Source organism: Hylobates moloch, unplaced genomic scaffold (assembly GCF_009828535.3).
Source record: "Hylobates moloch isolate HMO894 unplaced genomic scaffold, HMol_V3 SCAFFOLD_1, whole genome shotgun sequence".
In the NCBI taxonomy this organism is placed as follows: Eukaryota; Metazoa; Chordata; class Mammalia; order Primates; family Hylobatidae; genus Hylobates; species Hylobates moloch.
The window spans coordinates 13585487-13609231 of record NW_026652276.1 but is presented as its reverse complement, the minus strand read 5'-3'; the positions used below and the strand labels follow the sequence as shown (position 1 = coordinate 13609231).

At 37.2% G+C, this 23745-nt stretch overlaps 1 protein-coding gene across 5 annotated transcripts in view; it reads right to left on the bottom strand.

Moving 5' to 3' along the window:
* Positions 1–23745, bottom strand: part of SPHKAP (SPHK1 interactor, AKAP domain containing) — a 194594-nt gene that overhangs the window by 152730 nt on the left and 18119 nt on the right. For 3 of the 5 annotated variants that reach the window (XM_032754081.2, XM_032754077.2, XM_032754084.2), the window contains exon 2: positions 8256–8334. The exons of the other annotated variants lie outside the window; for them this stretch is intronic. In XM_032754081.2, the coding sequence (XP_032609972.1) occupies positions 8256–8334 (79 nt within the window). The remainder of the gene's footprint in view (positions 1–8255; positions 8335–23745) is intronic. 5 annotated transcript variants of the gene reach the window in all.

The following is a 23745-nucleotide window of genomic DNA, read 5'->3' as shown; positions in this document are numbered from 1 at the left end:
CCCCAGTATTAGAAGTGGGGCATGGTGGGAAGTGATTGGATCATGGGGGTGGATCTCTCATGAATGGCTTAGCATCATCTCCTTGGTGCTGTCCTCACAATAGTGAGTGACTTCTTGTGAGACCTGGCTGTTTAAAAGTGGATGACACCCCCCTCTCGCTCTCTTCTGCTTTTGCCATGTGATATGCCCAATCTGCCTTTGTCTCCTATCATGATTGTAAGCTTCCAGAGGCCTCCCCAGAAGCAGATGCCAGTGTTATGCTTCTTGTATAGCCTGCAGAACCATGAGCCAATTAAACCTCTCTTCTGATAAATTTCTCAGTCTCAGGTATTTCTTTATAGCAAAAAAACAGCCTAATACAACAAGATTATATTGCTGCCAAATAACAGACCTAAGATTTCAGTTGCTGCTCTCAACACCACACCATGTTATTTTCCACTGTGATCTCTAACACTCCTTTAAATTCTTTGCTTCTGTGACCATGTCATCTAAATGAGTCTAAATAAAGCCAGTTCCTAGTGTGCTGGCATTCAAGAATCTAAGGGCAAATTCCATTTCTACCAGTTACTAGAGAGATGGAGTTGGATCTGTTACTCAACCCTCTCTAAACCTTAGTTTTCTCATCTGTAAAATGCAGATGATAATAGAAGCTTTGTCATGAGACTGTTGTGGTGGTTTCATGGTGCTATTTCCTGTAAAGGAGTCATGTAGCACCTAGCACAGGTGAGTACTCAATATGAAACTGAGAAATAATACCACATGAAGTCCTGTAAATCTATTTACTCCTTGATAGGTTTTCAGCACACTTTGATATTCAACATTAATATATGCACATTTTTGAATAAATTGCATAAATATTTATTATAGTGACACTTTTCTTAGAGCTAGGATTCCAAAACATATACAATGAGAAATTCCTATTCTTCTGCTGACTATTAACTATTAACATTAGATTATAAAATGAAGAATAACAAAGGTTTTTTTTTAAATCCAAGAGAACACAGAATTTAATCAATTATTCTAAGACAATACAAAGGTGCAGCCTGTTCATGCGTACAATTTTATATCAATTATCATGGGAAAATATTGAGATCATTAAAGCAAAGCTCTAAAGCTTACAGAAGACTAATCTGATATTAGTGAAAAACATGAATTGAAAGTGTCTCCAGAGAAAAGTAGTTGTATTGCTAAAATGTTAGTTTTACTGGAAAAAAATTAATGATTACATTAAAAATATATAATAACTATTTGTATTTAATGTCTATTTCTCTTTTTCTGTTTGCCTTCTTAATTTGATTGGCAAATCCTCCCCTCTAGGTATTCCGGGAGTTACGGTTCTGTGGAGGCCCTGCTTCACTTATCACAAACACCACCAAATGGAACTGAATTAAGGAAATGTTACTGAAGGTTAGACATGGAATGGGACTCTGGCTTGAGACGTTCATGTTGATCATTTACAGTTAAAGGCAGTCATATGAAAATGGTATAATGAAGCGAAGGGGAGTAAAAGAGGAGAGAGAAGAAACGTAGCTGCATGTGAAGAGCATAAGCGTACACCATTCTGTTGTGCCCAGGGACTGCCGGGCAGAGTGTACATTTTAAGAAATCTTTGTTGATAAATAAGTGAAGGGATGAATTTTGTTGCTCTCTGAAATTAAGAAAACATATAGTATTCTGTTAATCAAAATAAGGTGTTACTGGATGGGAGGCTGAGGCAGGAGAATGGCATGAACCGGGGAGGCAGAGCTTGCAGTGAGCCGAGATGGCGCCACTGCACTCCAGCCTGGGGAACAGAGCAGTCGACTCCATCTCAAAAAAAAAAAAAAAAGATTATGTGTTACTGGAATATTATCAGCCATAAAACAAAAAAGAACAAGATCATGTTTTTTTGTGAGAACATGGATGGAGCTGGAGGCTATTATCCTTAGCAAACGAACCCAGGAAGAGAAAGCCTAATACTGCACTTTACCACTTTTAAGTGGGAGCTAAATGACAAGAACATACGGACACCTAGATGAGGACAACACACACTGGGGCCTTTTGGAGGGTGGAGGGTGGGAGGAGGGAGAGGACAAGGAAAAATAGCTACTGAGTACTGGGCTTAATATCTGAGTGATGAAATAATCTGTACAACAAACCGCCATGACATGAGTTTATCTATATAACAAAACTTCACATGTACCCCCAACCTAAAATAAAAGTTAAAAAAAGAGTGTTGCTTTGCATGTTGCTTCTGGGAGTACACATTCATATGACATTTTTGAAAACCACCTGCCCATACTTTCCACAACTCTTATCCATGCATGCTTATTAGTCAGCAATGCTTTCCACGAGGAATCTATTTTAGATGATAGACACCAAACAAAAGACTTACACACTGAGATACTCAATTTGTTATTCTTAATTGAAAAAAAAATCCTAAACATTAGAAATACGTTCACCAATAAGTACATTGATAAGGTTAGTATGCAGACATGAAGACGATGCCCCTTTGCCCTCAAAAATGTTATGGGAAAACGTTCCCGTGTTAACTGAACACAGGTGAGTGCAAAATATTACACTGTGTAACTATTGATATGTGTAACTATTGATATGTGTAACTATTACACTGTGTAATATTAAAATATAAGACTGGGCCAGGTGCAGTGGCTCACGCCTGTAGTCTCAGTGCTTGGGGAGGCCAAGGCAAGAGGATAGCTTGAGGCCAGGAGTTCAAGACCAGCCTGGGCAACATAATGAGATCCTGTCTCTATGAAAAAAAAAAAAAATATATATATATATTTAGTCCTGCCTGAGAAGGATCCTTTATCACAGATAATTGTCTATGAGTCTATATCTTGCCTCCCCCATATCTCTGAGGGATGAGGCTGTCAAATGATTTCTAGTTGTTTATGCAGACAGATGGTGAAACGAAATAATATGTATATACATATATTAGCTGGGCATCATGGCATGGTCCCAGCTACTCATGAGGCTGAGGTGTGAGGATCACATGAGACCAGGAGTTTCAGGCTGCAGTGAGCCATGATCATACTACTGCACCCCAACCTGGGCGACAGGGCTGGATCCTGTCTCTAAAATAATAATAATGACAATAAAAATATAAGTCCATTCAGGTCATTTCTTTCTTTTAAAATTTTTAAAATTTTAAATTTAAATTTTAATTTTTGAGATGGGGGTCTCACTCTGTCGCCCAGGCTGGAGTGCAGTGGCATGATCTTGGTTCACTGCAACCTCCGCCTCCCAGGTTCAAGCAATTCTCCTGCGTCAGCCTCCCAAGTAGCTGGGATTACAGGTGCACGCCAAGCCAAAACACCTGGCTTTTTTTTTTTTTTGTAGAGACAAGGGTTTCACCATGTTGGCCAGGCTAATCTCGAACTCCTGACCTCAGATGATCTGCCCGCCTTAGCCTCCCAAAGTGCTGGGATTACAGGCGTGAGCCACCACGCCCAGACATTCAGGTCATTTCTGTTCTTAAGATCTTGCAGAAGCTCTGCATTTTACTTCAAGCAAAATTGTAAGTCCTTACCACGGACTACCAAGTCCTGCATGCATGGACCCTCTGTTACCTCTGTGACCTTGTCTTTTTGCCTTCTCTATCAAATCACTCTGGCCACACTGGCCTCTCTGCTGTTCCTAAAACAGGCCAGGCACAGTTGCTGTCTTAGGGCCTTCCCTAACTGTTGCCTCTGCTGGAAATGCTCTGTGCCTTGTGATCTGCACATCTTACTTCATTATTTCTTTCAGCTCTTTCTCAAATGTCACCTTCTCAATGAGACTTCCTCTGACTCCCCTAACTAGAATTGCCACGCAGGGCTCTTTATCTCTGTTTGCCCAGTCTCTCCTACCCTGATGTATTTTTCTGAGTATCAGTACGATGTTCCAATGTTCTATAGAATGTATTTGTTTCCTGTGTTTATTATTTATTTTATGTGCCTGTCCTTGTCTGCTCCCACCCCATGGCCTACAGATTATAAATTTCATGAATGCACTTACCTTTTTTGGTTTTCCACGATGTAGTTCCAGTCCAAGAATAATGCCTGGCATATCGTAGATGCTCAGGAAATGTTTGTTGAATCAATGAGTTCATTAAAACAAATACATACATAGTTTCATATACATAGAACCATGAAAATGTTAATAGCAGCTATCTTTGGATAATGTAGCTATTTGTGATATTTTTTCTTGCCCCTTTTCTATATTTTTTATATATTTAATATATATTATTTTGTGACTAGAAAAAGTTCTTTATTTTAAAATGGGTGATACAAAGATATTTTGAAATCTAGTGCATATAAACAAATAGGCATGTGAAATGAACAAACAGGAAATGTGAAATTCTATTACACATAAGAGTTCTGAGGAAATTTTCTGATTATTAAATAATGCTTTCCTTTCAAATCAAATGAAATTTTCAGTCTTAATATATAGGTTACTGCTTTGATGATGAGTTGTCATGGGTCCCACCAAAGATAACAGATAATTTAGCTGCCATAGTAAAGGGGACTGATGTGACTAGAAAAAGCGACAAGACCAATAAAGCCAGCAAATACTGCCTTAAAGCCAAAGATAACATCCCATGGCAAAAGCTTTAGTCCTGCCTGAGAAGGATCCTTTATCACAGATAATTGTTTATGAGTCTATATCTTGCCGCCCCCATATCTCTGACTATGGAGCACTTCACGGATTCTGGATAACGAGACTTAAACCAAGAGCCAAACCTCTTGGAATCGGCTGGATAGAGTTTCTTACATAGTTTAAAACAACAACATCATCATACCACAACAAGGAATGCTCTTAAAAGCAGTATCTTCTAATGTCCTAATGTGTAAGAATGGCCAATACTACTGGTTTCATTTTTCTTTAAGTACCTTAGTGGACTCCAGGATTTATTGAGCCCTTTATTGGATTTCTTGTCCCTTTCTATATTTTCTATACATTTAGTATATATTATGGGGAATATTTAGAAAATATTTAAAGCCTGTAGAAAAATTGTTAAAGAAGAAGCAAACATGTAGCATGCTGAAATGGGATTAAAGAATATTCGTTAAGAAAGGGTTGGGAGGCTAAGCTTGCCCAGGTGATTTTGGCTCTCATTTTGGCAGGCATATTAGGATTCAATGAATGGTTCTCCAGAATGTACCTGGAGTTTCTATTATTACAATTATACATTATTTCCACTTAATTTAGTTAACTTAAATTCCCATCATGAATGCATTTTCCTTTTAGGACTTTAAAAAGTACAGCTTGTTAGATATTAAAAATTATAAATAAAAATATAGTAAACTTAAAATAGAAGTAGTTTTATATCAAAAACACTTAGCAATGAGAGTATAAACAGAACTGAGAAAGCGGGAGCCATGTTGGCCTGCACAGTGTTAAATATTTTAAATTAGCTAACAATTGAAGACTGAAAGAATGTACCTAAAAAATACTGAGTTTCTGTCTTCTCTGGAAAATGTGGCAAATGGGGCTACACTGGGCAGTAACTGGCAAACTCGGGACCCCTCTAAAGTGTGGCTTGTGAGCCTACTCCTTTTCATTACAATCATTGGCCTGGAAAATATTTAATTACATGATCCCTGGATAACAAACATCCCAGATGTATTTTTCATCTTAGGTTTTCTCCCCTCAGATTTTTTTTGCTTTTGTTTTTGCCTTTCGCATTAGAGAAATTGTTTGGTTTTCTTTTTTTTCAAAACTATGTTTAGAGCAATTTCAGGTTCACAGCAAATTTAACAGGAAGGTCCGGAGAGTTCCCATGTACCCCCTGCTCCTCCACACACATCCTTCCCATTGTCAATATCCCCAACCATAGTGGTACATTTGTTACAATGGATGAACCCCTACTGACACATCGTAATCACCCAATGCCCACAGTTCACATTAGCGCTCACTTTTGGCCTTGTGTATTCTATAGGTTTGGAAAAGCGACACATATATCCACCATTATAGTATTAAACAGAGTGAGAGTATTTTCACTGTCCTACAAATTCTCTAGCAAGCTACTTATTACTATTTTTTTTAACTTTTATTTTAGGTTTGGGGTTACACATGAAGGTTTGTTACATAGGTAAACTTGTGTCATGGGAGTTTGTATACAGATTATTTCAGCACCCAGGTATTAAGCCCAGTACCCAATAGTTATTTTTTCTGCTCCTTTTCCTCCTCCACTCTCAAATTAACACCATTGGCTGTTGTTTCCTTCTTTGTGTCCATGTGTTCTCATCATTGATAAGTGAGAACATGCAGTATTTGGTTTTTCTGTTCCTGTATTAGTTTGCTAAGGATAATAGCCTCCAGTTCCATCCGTGTTCCCGCAAAAGACATGACCTTTTCTTTGTTAATGACTGCATAATATTCCATGGTGTATATGTACCACATTTTCTTTAACCAATCTGTCATTGATGGGCATATAAGTTCATTCCATGTCTTAGCTATTGTGAATAGTGCCAGCAAGCTACTTATGCATCTGACAAAGAATTGGATATTTTCTTCCTCTTGGAGACAATATCTATAAAAATAAAATTCAGTAAGTATATCTTCACCCCTCAATGTTAATATGTACCAATCTCCATCTTAAGGCACATTTGCATTTTAGATTGAAGGGGGATTTTCCAATTTAGGTGGAGTTGAATTAAAATTGCCATATTTTATTTCTAAATTTGTTATTTAGTTCTTGTGATGAAAATATCTGATTCACTACTGAACTCCACAATATACTTAGGGCAATGCCTGACAATTAGTCAGTGCTCCATAAATGTGGTAGGGTCAATAATGGCACCACTTAAAAAATCTTGTGATTTATCTTTAAGTAAGTTAGTAAAGATGAACTTTTAATTATAACTCCATGCTTTTGTCTGTGAGAGTCTATAGTCCTGAGATACCAATGTTAGTGAATCTATCGGATAAGTAGAAATCATATATATAAACCATGAGTGGAAATCTCATATTTTCTGTTTTCTAAAAATCAATACAAGATGATATAGTTTACAATTGCAATATTTAAAACCAGTAGAATTAATGAGGCAATGTATAACAGTATCTACACATTAAATATATATGCCACCTGAGAAGACTGGCAGTTAATGTAAATACGTCAAAGTTTGAAAATTTCTTATGCCATAAGGTGTGGTGAAGATGCTACTATGTAGAAGTCAGAAGACTGGAACTTGGGTCCCGACTGTCACTTTTAAGAGTTTGACCTTGGGAAAATTCCTTAATCTCCCGGAGCTTCAGTTTCCTCATCTGTTAAACGGGACTCATATGATTCACTTTACAAGATTTGTTGTTACCAAAGGGAGATAACTTCAGTCAATGGTAATAAACATACTTTATAGAGCACCTATTTTGCCCCAGTCATTGTGACAGGATTTTTATATTTGCCACTTTAAATCCTCACAGCATCACAGGAGGGGAGGTGCTATTCGACTGTTACATTTCTAAGGAGACTGAGACTCAGGCTTAGCATTTACTCAGTTGCACTTAATCAAGAGGCTTAATTTGGAATCCGAACCTACTCAGTTGCACTTAATCAAGTGCAACTTGGTTTACTCAGTTGCATTTAATCAAGAGGCTTAATTTGGAATCCGAACGTAGACGAAACTGACTCCAGCCTGTGCTCTTTCCTGGACGCCCTGTTTTCCTCACAGAATACAAGGTACTTTTGTCCCATACTAACTGTCTTTGGAACTGTTTTTCTTTGGGGGGCTCTGGTTTTATTGAGATATTGGAGCCCAGAGAAGAGCAATGCAGACACGAGTGAGGGTTAGCACAAGAAGCTGCCTCTCTGGCTGCACCAGGTTGTATGGCTACTCTTGTTGAGAGAAGAGGGATACTTGGGTCACTGAGGGGTATCCCCCAAACACACCACCAGTCCTAGGTTTCCATGCAAGTAGAAAACCATCCACCTTTTGACATTTGAGGAATGAGGAATACTCTGCCTAATTGAAAATGTCTGCCACCTGTCTAGTCTTGTGCTGAAATCCCTAATTCCTTACAGTCATCTAAGCTAGTTGAAGGTAGTAGGATCACACAGAATCGGTAAAATTTGATAGTAAAGAAGGGGTAAGGTGTGCAGCACAGTTTGCTGTCTGGCTGAAGTTCCCTAAACAAGGAAGCTTGCAAGGGCAGGGCCAAAACCTGAGACCCGGGATCCCAGAGGGCTCATGGGATGCTGGAATGGAAGAGGAGGCTCTAATCACGACTTGGCTTTGTAATTCCCTGGACCCCACACCCCACACCCCACAACCAACCTGGATTCCTGGGAGTGTCTCCTGGTGGGCAAGGCAGCAGAGAGGCAGGTAGGTGAGTTTGGTTCAACTACCCACATGGCTGACGGAGAGGACCACACCCACAATAAGGGAGTTACAAACACCAGCAGATTTGGAGAGGAAGCAAGAGAGGAGAGGGTAGGGGGAAAAAAAGAAACAGAAGTTTTAGTATTATTTAAGAGGAAAGATGCAGATCTCACCATGCTGTTTTAAAAAGAACACAAGTAGCTAGATGGTGAGGATGTAATAATTTTGTTAAAACTCAGGAAAGAGTTGAAAGTTTGCAGATTATTTCCAGATATCATCTGTCTTGGGTAATACACTGGATTTGTATCTGATCGAGCTTCATATAATTGATGCATTAAAAAGGTAATTTACATCATGTGGTTAAAACTTTCAGGGCCTTCCAATTTGTTTTGTGAATATCTGGGTAAGAAACACACTTTGTGTTTCTCAGGCTTAATATTCTAGTAGAGAGAATTTTAAGACCACATAGTTTATGAGCATTTATTTCAGCTTTTTGTATGACTTGTTTACTTTAACTAAGTCTCTACACAAAGCTCACCTGTAAGGCATGCTCTGGTTCTTTTTTGCAATGCAAATCATGCAGATCAATAGGATATTACTTCAAATCTCAAAAGCTAAAAAGTCATTATAATTATGAAAAAATCAATAATATCAATGTATATAGAAGCAAGAAGTGAATAAGATGTAGTCAGCGAAATTATCTTTGCATCTCATTGCCTGATAGTCACTGGTAAATCATTACAATTCAATACAGTTTTACCTTGTGAATGAGAATGCCAGAGAAGGTAGTACAATATCAGAGACATAAAGGCAGGATACCTGCCTTGTGTGGAGGGATTGGGGAAGAGAGCACTAGGGATGAAGGAGCAACCATCTGTAGTCACAGAAGAGGATCTCCAATCTAAGCCATTTATAATTCTCTCTGGAAAGGTCTTGCATGCTTTTTTTAGATTTACTCCTAGAAATTTCATATTTATTGATAGCATTATAAATGGTTTCCTTTTTAAAATTTTCCCTTTTTGTTTGTGACTCATATGAAAAAATATTATTCATGTAAATTTTCTGATTTATAGTCAGCAACCATCCTAAATTTATTTGTTCAGTCTAATAATGCATAATTTATCTGCAGATTATTTTTGATTTTCTATGTGCACAATCAAATAAACAGGAAATGCTCAGATTTGGTTTCTTCCTTTCTAAATGTTTTACTGTTTGTTTCTCATTTTTGCTTTACTGCTTGGGCTAGGACCTTCAGGAAATGTTGAATAGAGTAATGCAAAAATCCTTAAAGTTGTACCACCATGTATTATGCTTGCTATAGGTTTCTGTAGATACTGTTTATTAAGTTAAGGAAGTTCTTGTCTGTCTGTGGTTTTCTAGTGCTTTAATTTTATTTGTTAATTTGATTGATTATAATAGTTGATTTTCTAATGTTAAACCAGGCTTGAATTCCTGAGATAAACTCAGTTTTATAACAATATTATCTTTTTCACACGTTGTGGAACCCAACTTTCTAATACTTTGGTTGGGCAGCTATTCCTCTGATCATGAATGAGACTTGCTATATTTCCTTTGTTCCCCTGTCAAGCTAATTCAGGACATTTCTGTTTTTCTACTTGCTGGGAGAATTTGTACACTACTGGAATTACCTATTTATCACATATTTGGCAGAATTCTCCTGTAAAGCTATCTGGGAGAAGAAATTTTCTGTTGGAAGGTTTTTGATCACAGAATCAAATTAATGTCTATAGACTATTCGTGGTTTCCATTTCTTCTTGAGTTACTTTAGTAAGTTATATTTGTACTCAAAATTGCCTGTTTTATCTAAATCTTATTTTTATGTATCAGCATAACATTTTAATAATGTTATATTATTCATAATACTTTTGTCTGTAATATCTATAATGATGTTTACTTTTTTCATTTTTATCATTGTTTTATGGGCTTCCACCCCTCTTTTAAAATTAAGGATACCAGGCATTTGTCAATTTGATTTGTATTTTCAAAGAACCAACTTTTGATTCATTTATTCTCCATAGTCTATGTTTCTTTTTTTGGAGACAGGGTCTCATTCTGTCGCCCAGGCTGCAGTGCGGTGGTGCCATCATGGCTCATCACAGCCTCGATCTCCTTGGCTCAAGCGATCCTCATACCTCAGCCTCGCAGTAGTTGGCACTACAGGTAAGCACCACCATGCATAGATAGTTTAAAAAAATTGTTTTGTAGTGATGGGATCTCACTCTGTTACAAGGCTGGTTATTTTTTCTTGTATTAATTTCAGGTCTTATTATCATTTCCTTTCTTTACTTTCTTTGGAGTTATTTTGTTGTTGTTTTGGAAATCTCAGAGAATAGGTGCTTATTATATTTAGTATTATATTTAGCCTTTTTTTTTAAAAAAGTACACTTTTAGGGCTATATGCTTTTCTCTTAAAATGGCTTTATCTTCATTCTACAGGTTTTGAAATGTGGAATTTTTATTATCCTTAAATTCAAATTACTTTCTACTTTTCATTACAGTTTTGTAGTTCTGTATGCTAGTAAAAGGGTATTTAAAATTTTTTATCCATTTAGAAATTTTCAATTTGTCTTTATTTCTAGTTGAATTGTATTGTACTCAGATAACATGTTTCACATGACATTACTCCTTGGCATTTGTTGAGAATTGCTTTACTCTCCACTATGCATGGCCAATTTCTGTAAATGTTACATACTTTCTAAAGGTTTTGGTTGTAGTATTCTATATAGGTACATTAAGTTAAGCTGGTTGTGACATACAAATCTTCAAAGTTCTTTTATTTTATTTTATTATTTTTTTATTATTATACTTTAGGTTTTAGGGTACATGTGCACAATGTGCAGGTTTGTTACATATGTATCCATGTGCCATGTTGATTTCCTGCACCCATTAACTTGTCATTTAGCATTAGGTATATCTCTTAATGCTGTCCCTCCCCCCTCCCCCCACCCCACAACAGTCCCCGGAGTGTGATGTTCCCCTTCCTGTGTCCATGAGTTCTCATTGTTCAATTCCCACCTATGAGTGAGAACATGCGGTGTTTGGTTTTTTGTCCTTGCGATAGTTTACTGAGAATGATGTTTTCCAGTTTCATCCATGTCCCTACAAAGGACATGAACTCATCATTTTTTGTGGCTGCATAGTATTCCATGGTGTATATGTGCCACATTTTCTTAATCCAGTCTATCGTTGTTGGACATTTGGGTTGGTTCCAAGTCTTTGCTATTGTGAATAGTGCCGCAATAAACATACGTGTGCATGTGTCTTTATAGCAGCATGATTTATAGTCCTTTGGGTATATACCCAGTAATGGGATGGCTGGGTCAAATGGTATTTCTAGTTCTAGATCCCTGAGGAATCGCCACACTGACTTCCACAATGGTTGAACTAGTTTACAGTCCCACCAACAGTGTAAAAGTGTTCCTATTTCTCCACATCCTCTCCAGCACTTGTTGTTTCCTGATTTTTTAATGATGGCCATTCTAACTGGTGTGAGATGGTATCTCACTGTGGTTTTGATTTGCATTTCTCTGATGGCCAGTGATGATGAGCATTTCTTCATGTGTTTGTTTGGCTGCATAAATGTCTTCTTTTGAGAAGTGTCTGTTCCTGTCCTTTGCCCACTTTTTGATGGGGTTGTTTGTTTTTTTCTTGTAAATTTGTTTGAGTTCATTGTAGATTCTGGATATTAGCCCTTTGTCAGATGAGTAGGTTGCAAAAATTTTCTCTCATTCTGTAGGTTGCCTGTTCACTCTGATGGTAGTTTCCTCTTTAGTTTAATTAGATCCCATTTGTCAATTTTGGCTTTTGTTGCCATTGCTTTTGGTGTTTTAGACATGAAGTCCTTGAATTTTTGAATAATTTCTTCTTGTAATTCTGTTTGATTTTGCTATTTTATTTTTGAGGGAATTTTATTAGGTGAATAGAAACTTAACATATCTTGCTGGCAATGTAGGCCTTTACCATTATAATTTATTTCTAGCAATGTCTTTCTGTTTTAAAGTTCATTTTGCCCAGGTGAATGTTTTCTTTGGTTAGCCATTGGATGATATATATTTTTCCATACTTATTAGTATTTCATGTTTTAAATATGTCTTACTTTGTTTAATTTTTTAAAAAATCCAGTTGATAATCTTTGTATTTTATTTGCAGCATTTAGTTCATTTACTGTTAATGTAACTGCTGATATATTTGGGTCCATTTAATGTCTGCTTTCCTCCGATCCCATCTCTTCTTTATATTCTTTCTTCAGTTCATTAATCAAGTTTTATTATTTTTTGGCCTAGTGTGGAAGTTATACCTTCTTTTTTTTCTTTTAGTAGTTATCCTAAAAATATAATATGTATACTTACCTTATCATGTTCTAAAACTAATTAACATTTTTATCCTCCTCCTGGTAAATACAAGGATCTTAGAACATTTTAACTCCCTTAATGTGGTTTGGCTGTGTCCTTACCCAAATCTCATCTTGAGTTATAGCTCCCATAATTCCCATGTCTCTGGAGGGGGTACCCAGTGGAAGATAATTGAATCATGGAGGGAGTTTCCCCTGTAACTGTTCTTGTGGTAGTAAGTTTCACGAGGTCTGATGGTTTTATAAGGGGTTTCCCCTTTCACTTGGTTCTCATTCTCTCTTGTCTGCTGCCATGTAAGATGTGCCTTTCATCTTACACCATGATTTTGAGGCCTCCCCAGCCACATGGAACTGTGAGTCAATTAAACCTCTTTTTCTTTTTAAATTACCCAGTCTCAGGTGTGTCTTTATCAGCAGTGTGAAAACGGACTAATGCACCCTCCTAACTTACATTATTGCCTACATTTTTATTATTTTTGACCCCATAGGTTATTATTAATATTGTTTTATACAATCATTATTTGCTTAGATTTGCTGAATATTTAAAACTTTCTTCATTCTTTATTTCTTTTTGTATTTCAGACATCATATCTGAGATTGTCTTTCTTTGGCTTGAAGTAAATCCTGTGTAATATTCTTCAGTGAGAAGTAACTTTCTCAGTTTTTGTCTATATAAAAATATCTTTAGTTATTCTTGCAAGATCTCTTCACTGATACCGAATTCTAAACTGCGATTATTTTCCTTCAGCATGTTGAAAGTATCACTTTACTAACTTTGGAATTCCATTGTTATTTCTGTGAAGTCAAGTATGAGTCTAGTTATTTTTTTAAAAGGTCATGTGTCTTTTATTCTGGCTGATATTTAAGATTTTCTGTTTATCTTTGGTGGTCTGATGATATTTAGCCGGTAATTCCTTATTTTCTTATCAATTTTTCAATACTTTAAAAATGTTAAAAAATTTTTTTTTGCAATTTTAGTCATTTTCAGCAAGAGGACTGATGAATAATTTTGTCATATTTCTGGAACAGAAATTCACAGGCATTTAACATTTATCTGACAGTGTTGGGAAAAACACAGAGAAGGATAACACCAGCAGGCTTAAAGAAAAATGTGGATAGCATAAGAGAGACTTAATAATATTTGTGAGCAGAAAAGACTAAATTAGACAGAACTGGCCTATTGCCTGAAAAGCTTCCCAGAAAGAATCAGAAGTAGTTGGATAGGGAAGAATGGCAAATAGGATGTCAATCTTTGATGACTCCTCACTCTCACTCAGTTAAAAAAGTAACTTAAAAACGATCAGGTTTTAGAATGAGATGCAAAAATGAAAAATAGAATCAACCATCTACTTTCTCTTTTCTCACATAAATTCAACCAAAAATAAATAAATAAATAATTAATAAAACGACAGACAAAATGCAAATCTTCATGTAAGTCCTAAACTGTAATGTTTAAAGACATTGCGCTTACAAGGGGAAAACATACCTGCATTTTCCATTTCATGAAAAAAAAGTATATGAGCCAAATCAACATTGAAAACATTCTTAACTTGTGAAGAATATTAGGGAGATTTTATAGGATTCCCCTTAGTTTTTATATTTGAAGAAAAAAATTAGTTAAGAATGGTAGTTTTAATTTGGACAGCACTTTAGAAATTAGAATAGTCAATATTACTTATTAAATTCTATTTTTGCAAAATTTGTAAATAAACTATATATGTATATATTTATATATACATATATATATTTTGAGATGGAGTCTCGCTCTGTCGCCCAGGCTGGAGTGCAGTGGCACAATCTAGGCTCACTATAAGCTCTGCCTCCCGGGTTCACACCATTCTCCTGCCTCAGCCTCCCGAGTAGCTGGGACTACAGGTGCCCGCCAGTATGCCCGGCTAATTTTTTTTTTTTTTTGTATTTTTAATAGGGACGGGGTTTCACCATGTTAGCCAGGATGGTCTTGATCTCCTGACCTCGTGATCCGCCCACCTTGGCCTCCCAAAGTGCTGGGATTACAGGCTTAAGTTACCTCGCCCAGCCGTAAATAAACTATTTTTAAGCCCATTACCCATTCACAAGGGTTATTATTTAACTCACCCAAGAAAACCATTTTTAAAAAATGGTACAGCAACATTCCTCCTTTTTGTGTAAGTTATATTTCTAATTACAATGCATTTCCCAGGTACCATTAGGCATTTAGCAAGGTGTTTAATTATACTTTTTCATCCAAGTTAATCTCAATTATTGTGGTTTCACTGAAAGTTTTCTTATTTAGTTCCTAGCTGTACCTTTGCTCAATTCATTTTCTTTCAGAAGATGAAATCAATACCTGAGATGGGACCAGTACGTCTGTTTAATGGTTAACAATGATTACCCTTTTTATTCATTCAGCAGTTACCACTGTTCATTTTTTTTGGGTGAGACAAAAGTTCATGGAGTACGAATTATTTGCTTGCTAAAGGTAGATCGTTAATAAAGTAATTGAGTAATAAAATAATTGAAATGGAGATAATTAAACAGCCATAACCTATATGCAACTATTATTAATGGCAACCTTAAGCATTATGCCCCATATAAATCATAAAAACAGAAAAAGTTTACTCACTAAGAAGACCATAAACCAAATATAATATAAGTATGTGTTTCAGGTTTTAAAACTCCATATATTTCCAAATAGCCAAGGTTCAAGAAACTTTGACTTGTTCTTGGAAAACACATTTCATCTTTTCTGGAGGAAGCAGAGCATGAAATTTTCCTGAGGCTGAGCAGATGAGGTGTTTCATCATTATTAGGACAATCTAGCCATTGGCACAGCAGGTTTATGCTGTTGCCTCATTAGATGCCACTGAGAAAACTGAACTAAGAGCAAAACGTGAGCAAGTCCAACTATGGTGATTATGTAAAGAGACTTCCAGGCATCTTAGTACTTTAAAACAATGATTCTCTTATTCCTAAAATGTCCAAAAGTGCTATACATATGTCTCTGAGAGAAATCCTGTAAATGTAATATTTATTGCAAATTATAGTTGCAAACAGGCAAGAGAGCTTCTATGTGATGCAAGCAAAGAGGGCAAAGAAAAACCTCAAAATTTAGGAGCTGGTGTTTGTTGTAGCTCAGGGAGAAAGCTCAGCAGGCCATCCAGTTTATTAGCCAGCTTCTAGGCAGAGTGGAACTGAATGTGTCCTATATAGAAGAGCATTGTGGTTAGAAATGTCTTCCCTTGTGAAGGATTTAAACTAAGATGTGCCAACTAAGAGAACAAGACTCTTTTATTTTTCCCTCAAGACCTACTTTGTAATAAGATCTTTTATATATACTTCTAGTTTTGACATTAAAATTGACCCCCAAATCCGACATATATGTTTCACATGTAGTTACATTCCAATTGTGATAGAATAGCCACAGGAACTGAGAGGATGCTTTATTTTTATTAGTGTTCCTAATGTACTGGCTCAATTCTTCTCCACTGTAGATGGAATGAAGTTTATTGCTTTAAGCAAAATTACCAGTGCAACAATAAATCATCATGGTTATATGTCCCGGGCCTTCTTGTCACTGATTCAAATTTATTTCTAAGCTCCTCATTTTTTGAGGTAAAGTCTTCTATAAATACACAAGCATTTCATTTCTCCTTAAACACTCAATCAAAATGGGATGTCTTTCTAATGATTTGTTAACAGTTCCATAAACAACTTAAAAGTACAACAATCAGAAAGAACATAATCCTTCCTAAGCAATTGTAAAACCAAGTAGAAATTTGTATGCATGTTCATTCTTTTATTCTTTCAACAAATAGCTACTGATATGGTTTGGCTGTGTCCCCACCCAAATCTCATCTTGAATTGTAGCTCCCATAATTCCCATGTGTTGTGGGAGGGACCCTGTGAGAGGTAATTGAATCATAGGAGTGGGTCTTTTCTGTACTGTTCTTGTGATGGCGACTAAGTCTCACGAGGTCTGATGGCTTTATAAAGGGGAGGTCCCTTGCACATGCCTTCTTTGCTTGTCACCATCTAAGAGGTGGCTTTGCTCCTCTTTGCCTTCTGCCATGATTGTGAGGCCTCCCCAGCCATATGGAACTGTGAATCAATTAAACCTCTTTCCTTTATAAATTACCCAGTCTTAGGTATGTCTTTATTAGCTGCTTGAGAACAGATTAATACAGCTACTGGACAGCAAGCACTGTGCAAGGAGCTCAAGATACTGCAGTAAATAAAGCAGACAAACATCCCTACCTTCATGGAGTTTATGTTGTACTGGAGAAGAGAGACAGAAAAGCAATAAAATAAATAAAAGTAAAATATGTAAGATATGAAGGAAAATAACATTTGAATATTACTCTTGTAAATATTTTCACATAAGTTGATAGTTTGTACACAAATAATAAGAATCAGGTCAGGAAACATTAATAAACACATTCGTAGTCAACTAATGTTGCCAAAGTCACACAGTAGGTCATAGAATATGCTCTTAAAACCCAGGTCTTTCAATTTTATGCCTTGGGATTTTTCCATTACAAAATACTGCCTACACAGCACCAAAAGTAAATTACATGTTTCCAGAGAGGTGAATATTGAATATCATGGAAATAAAGATTCAAATAATCTGAAATATTGAATGTATATCTGAATATTCCAAGGTTTTCTACTCATAGCCTCAAAAAAGAAAAAGGCAGGACCCAATTAATAAGAATGGAATGGAGCAGCTGGATAATTAGCAATAGAACACCTGTTATTCCTCCTTTTTAGTTGTCATTTTTTTAATAGACTTCTCTTTCAGAGGGATTCTGAGTCTATTTGTCTCATTGCAGGCACTTCTACTACCTTGGTTTATGAGTATGAGTATGAGTAAAGGAGGTGTGATTTTGCAGGGAAGCTTACGGAAGAAAGCTAAGGGATAGTACATGAGTCTGTTTTACAATTGCAGGAAATGCCTTCATTGGAGAGTTTTAGAAGCAAAACACGGAGGGTGAAATATTTTCAGACTGTTTAGGTGGCCACAGAGGTGTAGTAGTTGTTTTGTTTAAGTTGGATCATTATGAGTCTTAAAAAAAAGTCACCAAGAAAACAAGGCACCAAGTTTTAGATAGTTTTACTTTTTATTAAGCCATGGTTATTAGCCTGCTGTAGAATGCATGAGACCAATGTGGAAATGCCAGGGGCACAACAGCATGTCAAGCTTAATGAAGCTCACTGTGACTGACACACTTGGAAAAGGTCAAGAAGTGTGCAGCAGAATGGACAACACACAGATTCATTTCTTCCATGACTGTGCACTCAAGCAAAGCAGCATGGAGAATTGAGCCATTATTCAGTGAAATTCATCAGCATTCTGTTCAATGTTGACCATACATTCAAACAACTCCAATTTACTGCCCAAATTTTCCACTATCTGCATTCTTTACCCACTTTGCTCTTTTTAAGACCAGAGAGGCTGTGTGAAAATACAATACACATATATAAGATAATTGTGATTGTAATTTACTTATCTCTCTTTTTTTTTTTTAGCATAGTCTATGTGATTTTACCTCTTAGAGTAGTGCCAAGAGAGCAATTACATCCCAGCTCCAGTCTGAAAGTGGTTAAAGTAGCCAGGAGTGGGAAGAACCAGAGACAAGTTTATGTTGTGTCCTTGGAGTATGAAAGGTCAAAGTCTTAGACACTGAATTCTCTGGCCAATTCTATGGAGTGAAATTGGGGCCCACTGGGAAAATAAGAAAAATGTAAAAAGATTCAAAATTCAAGAAGAATAGAATTGGGAATGAAAAAGGGAGAGCTATTCTTAACCAATTCACCTAAGTGATCACATACCTCTAAGATTTTCAGTCTAGATTTATATTCTCACTGCAGATCTTTCCCCTGAGCTTCAGATTTGAATACCCAATGGCCTGTTGGATGGCTACGTCTATATATTTCACATCTATTTCAAATACAACTTATTTCAGTCTGCTCTGCCTTTCCCTAGGACTTTGTTGCTCATTTTTTGGCATTACAATTAGCCCAAGTTATCTAAACTAAAGAAAAATTGAATTTACCCTTGAATCTCTTTTCCCTCACCCCAGTCAAATATCAAATACTTCCAATTTTTCTCTCCAAATATGTCTTGCATTCCATCCCCTTCTTTCTGTTCTTAATATCACTGAATGGATTCAATCCCTCCTTATGTGGCAGAGATGAAGAAACCAAGACTGATGGATGAAGTAATTTACCAATGGGCTGTGATGGAGTCAGGGTTCCGGTCTGGACTGTAGGGTCCATCCTCTCCCCTGTCTGAGCTCTCCCCTGCTGTCCCACCCTGCCTCTACTAACTCAGACACTGTCCAGGTTCCTAAATATGGTGTGAAGGCAAAAATTGCACCAAAGTTAAATGGATAAGAAAGATTTTATTCGAGGCTATTGCAATGGAGGAGAACTCCATTTCTTAAATAGGAAATGGAACTCATTTCTGCTTAAACAAAGAGCAGGGGAGTTTTTAAGAGCAGGGTTGGGGGTAAGAATGAAAACCATAGGCCATCTGTATTTGTTAACTGGCCTTATCTAAAGGAAAAGTAAACTTTCTCATATCTTCATGAGAGGAGGGGCTTGCAAAACTACAACTGGAAACAACGCACCTACGGAAGTTAGGCTCCTACCCTCCCACAGAAACTGGGAGATGGGGTGTTATCTCCCTGCATGTTTGCATTTCAAGGAGGTGGCTCCAGGGTCTTTAAAGAAAGACAGTACCCTAAAACTTAAAGTATTAAACAAACAAACAAACAAACAAACAAACACATAGACATAGGCTGAAAAAAAAATTGAAAAGAGGCTTTTAAAAGGATTTATATCACAACAGGTTAAAGAAATAACTTACAGTTACACATTTTCTAGAGAAACTCCTTTAAGAAAATAGAGGTCTGGGCCTAGAGTCAGGAAGTATATGTGAAGTTTGGCCAAACTGAGGGACATATTAAGGTCATCTTCTATAGACTACAGGGGGCTTCAATAATCAAGCCCTTCCCTTCCTCTCTGCTCTAGTTTCTCACCACAGAGAACTATGTATTTTGCCTCTGTGTCATCATCACTATCTCTGTGGAACTAATTTTTATGTGAGGGCATCTTTGCAATCTCCCTCCAGACCAATCTGTGGTTTGTTGACTGCTACTAGGAATCTGGTCTGGGGCTAGGAGCCTGGAGCCAGGAGCTTCTTGTTCATTTGGAGAGGAAGTCAAGGGAACCTGACATTCCCTACCCTCAGCTGCCAAACAAGGTCTTTAACAGAAAAACCTCCATCACTTTGAAGAAGACAGAAACCAGCCAAAATACAAATTACAGTGGAGGAAGTTCAGCTTAATTTGGTGTTTTCAATGAACCTGAGAATTGATGCTGTCAGTGGAATCCGGCATGGAAGCAGGGGAGGTGGAACACTGTACCAATCATGTCCATCTTCCCCATGATTATAAAATTTAAATGTTCTTTAGCTAGATCTATGAGTACCTTCTCAACGAAATACTTTAATATATTTACTTGGTTAGGGGTAAACTTTTATATACCAATTGTATTAGTCTGTTCTCACTCTGCTATAAAGAACTGCCTGAGACTGGGTAATTTATACAGGAAAGAGATTTAATTGACTCACAGTTCCAAATGGCTGAAGAAGTCCTCAGGAAACTTACAATCATGGCAGAAGGGGAAGGAAACATGTCCTTCTTCACATGATGGCAGGATGGAGAAGTGCCAAGCAAAGAGGGAAAAGCCCCTTATAAAACCATCAGACCTTGTGAGAACTCACTCACTATCATGAGAACAGCAGCATGGGGGTAACCGCCCCTATGATTTAATTACCTCCCACAAGATCCCTCCCATGACATTTGGGGATTATGGGAACTACAATTCAAGGTGAGATTTGGGTGGGGACACAGCTAAATCATCTCACCAATCAAAGATACTTGATGGGACAATGACTGCTTTTAGGTGAACTTTTTCAACATATTTTAAACCTCTGCATATTTGTGAGTTAATAAATACTTACTTTCAGTGCTCTGGACTCAGTGTTCCTTTCCTTATACTGACTTTCTTGGCCTTCCAAATAAGATATTAGCATCTAAGTTCTCTGCACTCACAGGTAAACTTGGCCCAGATAACATTTATGTTTCATTTATTTGTCTAACAAACATTTGTTAGATCTGACATTGTGTCAAATGCGATGAGGCGCTGTAGATGCAAGAGTGACAAAACTTAGATGAATCTTCCTTTCAACAAGCTCACAGTGAGTGGATAAGGCAGGTGTTAAACAAATAATCACATAAACAAATACAAATGTATAAGTGTCATGAACTGTGAGGCACTGACACTTAGCAGGGATTTGACTTAGTAAAGGAAGTCCAGGGAAAGCTTCACTGGGAATCTGGCTTATAATGGATGAACAGGAATTAGCTAGGTGAAGAGACCCAGTGGACAGGAATAACTAAAAGTAGGTCAGTCTAGCTACTGCATAGACAGTGAGAGAATGTGAAAGTCAGGAAAAGCCTGGATAGGAAGACAAGGTGAGCTCATATGAGACCTTTGAGGTGTTCAGAGTAGATGTAAGTGGGAGGCTACTGAGTTGGCCCAATCTAGAAACAATGATATTTTCATTTGCTACATGAGTTTCAGCCATCAATGAAGAAAAAAGTGTTCATAAGATATTTGCTCAGGGAACAGAAAACCAAACACTGCATATTCTCACTTAAAAGTGGGAGCTTTGCCGTGAGAACACGTGGACACAGGGAAGGGAACAATACACACTGTCATAGGGGTGGGGGCAGGGAGAGCATCAGGAAAAATAGTTAATGCATGCTGGGCTTAATATCTAGGTGGTGGGTTGATAGGTGCAGCAAATCACCATGACACACGTTTACCTATGTAACAAACCTGCACATCCTGCACATGCATCTCGGAACTTAAAACAAAATAAAATAAAATAGATGTTTGTTTAGAAGTACAAATCTACATTACATCTAATCCACTCTTACGAATTGCCCTTGATTGAAATGTTTGTTTGTTTTTGCCACCTTGGACTCCAAGCTTTTATGTCCTATTAAGTATGTGGCAATCAGTTGAAATGCCTTGTTTATAGGACTGCCAGTACTAGATTCAGAAATATTCCTAGGCTTTCTATCTATTGTGTTATTAAATCAGAGCATGGTTCAAGTTCATATTCCTTCAGAAGTACAATTTATTAACAAAAAAATCATGGCCCAGAGGAAGGAGTCAATAGAAAATAGAAGACATTTACCAATTACTAGGAATTTGCTTTGTTTTTATTTTTGATAGATGTTGGTTGTAACCTATACATATTCTTTGCTAAGAAATAGCCCTTGAGCCATGTAGAGTCAGGAATTGGGCCCCTTCAGAGGCTGAGGTTTGCTGCTTCTGTGTACTGTCCTTCCAAACAAATGAGGTTGGAGAAGCAGGTTGATCTCCAGAATGAGAAACTCTTCAGATGCTTCCTGCCTTTTTATATCTGCATTTCAGAATCAAAAGAGCTAAATTTGAGAATTTATTAATAGTTAAATTTCAGGTATCAATTCTGATATAAGTAATATCTTGTGGAAATGTCTCTTATATTTGAAGCATTCTAATTGGCCAAATCAAGTGGATCCTTCCCCTTAATTACTGATTGGTAAGCTTTATCTTAGTTTAAACTTGAACAAGACCAGTGGTTTGGCCATTTTAAAAACATTATATTCATGCAGCTATTCAAAAGTTGTCAATATACAATGAAAAGTGTTCAGTGAAATTAGTTGTTAATACTGACAACAGGGATTGTATAGCACACATAAATTATATATTGCTATATTAATCTGACTTTGAGAGGTAAAAGGATGAGAGGGACACAGAGGTTGGCAGAATACATAGGAGAGGAAACAAAGTCCTTCGTTTTTATTTTGGTTTTTTTTTTTTTTAGACGGAGTTTCACTCTTGTTGCCCAGGCTGGAGTGCAATGGCACGATCTTGGCTCACTGCAACCTCCGCCTCCTGGGTTCAAGTGATTCTCCTGCCTCAGCCTCCCAAGTAGCTGGGATTACAGGCACATGCCACCATGCCTGGCTAATTTTTGTATTTTTAGTAGAGACGGGGTTTCACCATGTTGGTCAGGCTGGTCTCAAACTCCTGACATCAGTTGATCCACCCAGCTCGGCCTCCCAAAGTGCTGTAATTACAAGTGTGAGTCACGCGCCTGGCCGCAAAGCCCTTCTTAAAGCCAGTGCCATGAGGAGGTAGCAAAACTGGGAGGAACAGCTTTGTTACAGCCACAGAAACAGAATCATTAAGCACCGGGGCTCTCAGACAAAATCTTGCTGTCCCACTTTTAAAGCGAGGAGAAAGCAATTGCGTGTCAATGAGCAACTGGATATCAGCAGCAGCAATGACAGGCTGGGGATTACCAATACAACCCAGTGTTTTTCTGGTAGGCCTTAGATTTTTGCACTACCCCAGTGAATGACTGCAATTATTAAGCCAACTGAGTGGCATGGGGATCCAGGGAGACAGAGAGATGAGAGAGAGATTTAATTAGAATAAAGAAATAATATTTATTATACATGTATCAAATGTTAGGGGCAAAAATTTTTTGATTGAATTCCAATAGCTTTTATGCTCACTATGCAAGATGCAGACTAAGGTACTAAGTGACCCACTACCAGCTCCTCCTCCTCATCCCATCTACATATTCTCTCTCTCTTTTACTCCTTCTTATTTTATCCCACTCCATCCTTTCCTCCGTAATATTGAAGAGGAATGATTGTACCTATTTATAACCTACACAGGTCAACATGGTTGTTTGCAGATGTGGGCAGTATTTCCACCTCCCTTGCTATGTGCTGTTGAGAACACGGAAATATAGCAACAAATATTATGAAGAAGCCCTTTGGGATACTCTGGGTTGCCTTCTTATTTGCATGACATATGACCAACCTGTTGGGTGACTGTTTCCAGATGTCCTTATACTCAATAAGATGCTTTTAAAATGTCATCTTAATGACAGCTGCCACTTTTGAATAATCCTATTCTGGTGATCCTGTAATCTTAGCTCTCCCCAGGAATGCCCCCGTG